At 39.3% G+C, this 6,546-nt stretch overlaps 1 protein-coding gene across 1 annotated transcript; it reads left to right on the plus strand.

Moving 5' to 3' along the window:
- The first annotated feature begins 520 nt into the window (after positions 1–520).
- RPL19 (ribosomal protein L19) lies at positions 521–5,609 on the plus strand. The gene is made up of 6 exons (XM_007422372.3): positions 521–661; positions 2,635–2,741; positions 3,497–3,619; positions 3,869–3,989; positions 4,408–4,518; positions 5,401–5,609. The coding sequence occupies exons 1-6, from the start codon at positions 657–659 to the stop codon at positions 5,522–5,524; spliced, it is 591 nt and encodes a 196-aa protein (XP_007422434.1). The 5' UTR covers positions 521–656; the 3' UTR covers positions 5,525–5,609.
- Positions 5,610–6,546: the final 937 nt, after the last annotated feature.

Consider the following 6,546-nt stretch of genomic DNA (forward strand, 5'->3'; position numbering starts at 1 on the left):
GAGGTGGGGAAACTGCTGGCCTTTGTAGAGCAGGTTTCCAACCGATTTAGACATTTTAAAAATTCTCTTATGCAAAATAAACGATAATTCAGAAAAACACGAAATCTCTTTAATGTTTACTAAGGCGACCTCCTAAAATGAGGAAAACGGGCGGAGGTCGCTCGCGGTTAATGACGGCTACGAGGAAATCTTAGATTGCTCTTTTTTTTAAAGAAGATAAATTAAAAATTCATACCCCGATGGTGCAGCAAATTACTATTTGTATACAGAGTATCACATCAAATGTGAGCATGCGCAAAGGGGTTCGCGCACGCTCGTGGCACAAATGCAAAATTTCTCCTCCGAACTGCCCGCCCTGTGATAACATACCGAGAGATGTGCGCAAGCGCCGTGAGACTTTGGATCATACCATTTACCACTCATTTGAGGGAAGGATATATTTCTGTTTACCCGTTTTGTCACCAGCATTCCTCGATATATCCTTTAAAAGTCAGACGTAAGGGTGTAATAGAAAATAAACACGAATTAAGAAAAAGTGAGGAAGGCAAGGCGAGGGTGGGGTTGGGGTGGAGGTGAGTGGTGCAGTCCATTACGTGCAGTGGGTTGGCCCTCCGCCACTTCCCATCTTTCCTTTCAGTGCCGTCGGCGTTACCGCCATGAGGTGAGGGGTTCGTTATGGAGGGGTTTGAGGGCCTAGGGCGAGCCTTAAGGCCCACGATTGGCAAAGTGATCCGTAAGACAAGCGGTTGGAGCGAAAGGCTCTTGTGGGGAACGGAGCCGCGAAGGGCTGCGGATAGGCGGCCGAGGAGTGCGGCCTAGAGGCCTATGAATTGGGGAAGAGCCCGGCGACAAAAACGTGGCTCGTGGCTCTTGAGAATCGGGAGCCCTCGAGATCTCCTGCTAAGCGTTCCCTTCTCGCAAAGGAGGCCCCTTTAGTCGGAACAGCCGACGGGGAGAGACTGCGAGGCGCCTGGAAGGCTTTGCAGGAGGAGGAGGAGGGGAGGATCCGTACTAGACATCGGTAGACATTGGCGGCCTTGTGGGGATTTGGCGCCGTCTATTTCGAAAATAAAAATTATTTTCGTTGTTCCACGTTATCCGGTTTGCACTGCAGTCTTTTGTGTGTCTTAACAAGTAACTTCCATTCATTTAATTGAGACTTAAGAATAAGACTGTAGAGGCATTGTGGAGTTTAATGAATATGCTATGGTATGTGGTTCTCAAGTAGATGAACACTTGTCACATTGCTGTATTTTAGAATCTCAAACCAATTAGTCACAGATCATAATTTTGTTCACTATTTTCAGGTGAGTCTTGGCTGGGCTTCTTCAGAGTAAAAGCGAGGAGTCCAGATGATTCCTCCAGAAAAACTTCCTTATCTGGAGAGGGTCTTTTTTTCTGATAGTTCTTATTATGTAAAAAAAGCCCAACATGAATAAATATATTAAAATAAATAAACTGGATAAATTATTTAGTGGGGTGAAATAATTTAGACACTTCTTGGCTATGTTATTTGTAAGTGCAAAATACTTTTTTTTCATATCAGCATCATTCACTACAGCACAGGTAGTTCCTGGGTTAAGAATGCCTGGTTTAAGAGCAACCCATAGTTAAGAATGGAGCCTGTTGTAGCAAAATTTGTGTTAAATACACTGATTTGAGTTCATTGCACAATACTAATTATATGGTATTATACAACAATACTGTTCTGGCTTACATACAGATTCAACTTAAGGACAAACCTTGGGAATGGAACTCAAACTGGGGATTACCTATCTACCCCTTCCTAGTAATCTAAAGTTGCACAAATACTTTCCTATATCTTGAAGACTTAGTTTGTGGACTATAAATCTACACTTGCAGTTCCAGAGACATCTGAAAGTGAATTCCTGGTTTGAAAAAAAGTTATGCATAGATCAAAGTGTATATTAAACAGTGATTCTTATGACAATAAGGTCATAAGAAAGGTAGACTTCCATCATTATATAGATAGTTCTTAGTTTAAGGCTGCCTAATGAAATAAATGTATTAAGATGGTGAATTTAGAATAATACTGCTTCCTAAACCCATCTCCATCTCTCCACAAATAGCCAAGTTGTTATTCCTACAAATCATCTGAGCAAAATTATCCAAAGGTTGTAATGGATCTTTGGTTAATTTGATGCCCTTCATTTTGGCTTGGATACTGGGAATTGTAGGCCAATATGTTGGGCTGATTCTTGCAAAGGAAATAAGTGAGCAACAGTTTTGTTTTTTTTTAAAAGAAAATCTCAGTTTTAAATAGCTACTGTGTTTTTCACGATAGTGGGTTTTTACCTTGAATTTCCTCTCTTTTATAACTGTCACCATAACTGTAAAGCAGATGTTAGATGGTGGAATTTCATGAAATAGAATATGTTTAATAAAAGATGCCCAGTAAGCAGGGTTCATCAGAAAAAAATATGTTAAATCCTTATGTGTTTACATTTAAAACAGTTAACATCTCAAGCATGCCTACATACTCATTTTCGTAAGTCCTGATTATTAAACCAGCATGGAGGCTGTTATGTAGGATTTCCCATGTCATATCTTCACAAATCTTTTTTTTTTCCTGGATGACATTTCTAACTTACGTGTGGTGCTTTTTTTCCTCAGTATGTTAAGGCTGCAGAAGAGGCTGGCCTCCAGCGTCTTGCGTTGTGGCAAGAAAAAGGTGTGGTTGGATCCCAATGAGACCAATGAAATCGCTAATGCCAACTCTCGTAAGTGATCATTTACCATGTACGTGAGGCATATGTTGTAGCACTTAGAGCTGCGTAAAATGTTTTAAGGTTGAATAATTCCTTTCCCACTGCAGAATGGTCAGTTCAGGCTCTGTTCTCAGTGGAACTATTGTGGTCCCAAAATGGGCTGTTTCAGCCTTGTTGGAAGTAATCAGAATGGATTGGTTCTACTTCCACTTTGCAGTCAAAATGGTTTGTTTTGAGGTTGGATACCTGCTAGCAAGATCCAAACAGCTTGTTCCAATATTGGAATGTGTTTGGTGAGGTTGAAGTGATTTGTTCTGATCTCAAAATGGCTGCTTTGGGGTTGATATTTCAGGATTGAAATATTTTGTACATCTCAAATAATGCCTGCTTATGTTAATATTTCCTATAGTAATGCCAAATGGATTTACATACTTAAGGATATGTATTGTTTAAAAACAGCAAGTATCTACTCAGATTTCACTTTTATAAGCATAAATATATGGACTTGCCAGCACTGAACTTGAACAATAGAACAATCTCATTTCTCAGCTAATTTGTATTAGTCTAAAAAGTAGATGAGTTTATGTGACAAGCAATTTTAAAGACCATTCAGCTGTATGCTTTAACTTGATTTGGAAACAGAATTTAGGGCAGAATGTAAGCATACTTGCATATATTTATGTGAAGTTATAAAATCCTTCACATGATGTCTACAGATTTGCTCTTAGCAGTTCTATCTGTTGGTAATTGATTTTCTGCCATTCTAGGCCAGCAGATCAGAAAACTGATAAAAGATGGCCTGATTATCCGCAAGCCAGTGACTGTTCACTCAAGAGCTCGGTGCAGGAAAAACACCTTGGCTCGTCGGAAGGGCAGGCACATGGGCATTGGTAAGTACTGGTTTCCCTCACTATTAAACGTATCAGATTGTAGAGGAAATTTGTTTCTTTACAGATACTTGTATGCTGCCTATTCAGCCTACAATTCTGAAATAATAAAAAATATCTATAAAAACAGTTTTATATAGACTTCTGCAATGATAATAAGGCACCAAAAAGCTTTAAGGTTATGGAGAAGTGCAAATGCCCTTCAAATATTGAAAATTGATTGATCTTGTTTAACGTTCCTTTGCTCTCCAGGGAAGAGAAAGGGTACAGCTAATGCCCGTATGCCAGAAAAAGTTACTTGGATGAGAAGGATGAGAATTTTGAGGCGTCTTCTACGTAGATACAGGGAGTCCAAGAAGATTGATCGGCACATGTAAGTTTAGGAGGCAAGTGGGCTTACACAGCTCTTGCCATTTAAAAGATTTGACTTTATCTTTGTATACGGACATTGTCTGCTAATGTCCAAGATTACCTATTTACTTATGGGCCCGTACTTTCCCATTACAACAGAACATTATAGATAAGGCTACTAAGCAATGTTGACTGCCACGAAAGTCAATTTCTTAAAGATTTGGTGAGCAGACTGCTAGATTCTGCAACATATATTGCCTGGAGCCTATTTCTCCACACCAAATTGAGGAAAGCTTATAAAGAGAACATAAGGTCCACATTCCAAGTGCCAAGACAGAACTCACTGAGTACATCTAGGCAGATATTTCTTTATATTAAGGTAGCATTTTTTCTTCAGTATTCTACAAAAGCATACCCAATTCTTTCTCTCTGCCTTTAAGGTACCATAGCTTGTACTTGAAGGTGAAAGGTAATGTGTTCAAGAACAAGCGAATCCTGATGGAGCACATCCATAAGCTGAAGGCAGATAAGGCTCGCAAGAAGCTTCTGGCGTAAGTATCTTACTAAATCATTAAGTAGAGTTAACTTGTTCAGTTAATGCCTAGATATGTCTCCCTCCTTTTTTTCTTTTCATATAAAGCATATAAAGAACCACACATGGCATGACAGTATTACATTTTAGTGTAACACTGGTAAAAAGGTTTTGCACATTAAGAAACTGAAAAGTGGAAAACGGCTACTGGGAAATAAGATTTGGTGTGTAGATTTTCTGCCTTGGGAAGTGTGATCCAAAAGAATTTGGTTAGTTGCAGCATTCAAAGGTGCAACACTTCATTACAAGAAGTACAATAAGTAGCCTATATGCCAATTCATCAAAAAATTAAATGCAAATTCTGAATATTTTTTTTTAACCATGGGACACTCAAGCAAGAATAATGGTCAGAAAGACATTCTGATATGTTTGCTTGGTTGTTTATGTACCTCCACTGTGGAATTGGTAAAATTACATCACATTAGTGCGTCCAGATTAATTTGCAGCAGTAAGTCAAAATTAGCTATCTAGGGTTTTTGAAACAACAGGAAAACACTCTATAGAGAAGCAGTCCTTGAATTAACATCCTGCCTTTTTTACTATTTGGGGATAGAGTTAACTAACTTTCCCCCAAAGCTTGTATCGATCTGTATATATGAGACAGATAAATTTTTAGGGTGCTCCTTATAAATAGTAAGATGGCTGGATTTTTGTTGCTACCTTGTGTAAAAGATAATGGTCCTTCTGTGAAAAAAAATTAGAGTTTAATAAGGGAAGGGAAGCATGGCTGTTAAATAAAAATTTTGGGAAAATACTTGGCCCAGCGCAAACTGGATGCATCAAAGATAATGAAATGAATGTTTTATTGCTACACTATCATGAGCATTCCTTTGTTCTTCAGTGACCAAGCTGAAGCCCGCAGGTCTAAGACCAAGGAGGCCCGTAAGCGCCGGGAAGAACGTCTCCAAGCAAAAAAGGAGGAAATTATCAAAACCTTATCTAAGGAGGAAGAAACTAAGAAATAATTTCTGCCTTTCTGTGTACATAGTGCTCAAAGGGTATCAAGTAACCTCTTCAACAGCTCATCTAATAAACCTCTTCAACAACTCACCAGTGATCAATACCTTTTTCTATGTAGGAGGGGGTGAATTTAGAATACCCTAGGTTTCACTTTCTGGAATAACAGGTCTTAGCTAAACCGTTGACTCTTAAATAATGGACTGGTTCAAGCTTGTATAATACAGCTACTCAGTTGATTTAAAATGGCTGCTGTAACTTAATTTCTAACCTTTTATTTAATATATCTATGAAAGATTTTAAGTTTTTAATCAAAAAAAATTTATACCATGTGGAAGTGTATTTCAGGTGCTGCCCAGAATTTTCAAGAGGCTTGTGGAGAAGGGATAATTGAATAGAAGGATTCCATTCTGTGATATGGAAAGTAAACCTCCATTCTATTTCATAGTCTACAAATCATAAATATTTTAAATAGAAGTCTGTTCTTAACAGAGAAGTAAGCTTTATTTCTATTATTTAATACATTTTTGCAGGAATACATTATTTAGGTATCACTTTATCTTAAACTGTGTTTTTATATATTAGTATATGCCTTATACATTAGTATATGCCATGTTTCCTTAGGTCAGGGTTTCTCAACCGGGGATCCGTGGAACCCCAGGGTTCCGCAGGAGGTCACTAGGGGTTCCCTGGGAGATCATGATTTATTTTTAAAAAGCAGAGACCGAAGAAAAACCCTCCAATCTTCAGCACTGTTTTGGCCTACTGGAGTGCATGTGGACCCTAGGCAGGGGCGGGGATGGCATCCTTCCGTGCAAACAGGGAGATGAGTGAGCTGAGGAGAGAGGAGCAGCAAGTGGTGAAGGAGCATGCAAGAGAGCTGTCGCCAGGGCGCTCCTTGCCAGGGCATGCCTGCCTTTCAGCAGGTACACTTTCTGCAGACACCTACCTGCCTTTCTGCAGGCACACTTTCTGCCTTTCTGGAGATGCAGCAGCCCAAGGCCTCTGTCTCAGGGCAAGTGCAGGAGAT

The sequence above is a fragment of the Python bivittatus genome, unplaced genomic scaffold (assembly GCF_059951505.1).
Source record: "Python bivittatus isolate LINGU-HERP-01145 unplaced genomic scaffold, Pbiv_v1 ctg000410_np1212, whole genome shotgun sequence".
In the NCBI taxonomy this organism is placed as follows: domain Eukaryota; kingdom Metazoa; phylum Chordata; class Lepidosauria; order Squamata; family Pythonidae; genus Python; species Python bivittatus.

What these genes read in the sequence shown, in the direction of transcription:
- RPL19 (XM_007422372.3), top strand. An exon ending in AAGAAGATTGATCGGCACAT is followed by an intron (nt 3,990 to 4,407) that starts GTAAGTTTAGGA and finishes TCTGCCTTTAAG; the next exon opens with GTACCATAGCTTGTACTTGA. An exon ending in GCTCGCAAGAAGCTTCTGGC is followed by an intron (nt 4,519 to 5,400) that starts GTAAGTATCTTA and finishes TTTGTTCTTCAG; the next exon opens with TGACCAAGCTGAAGCCCGCA.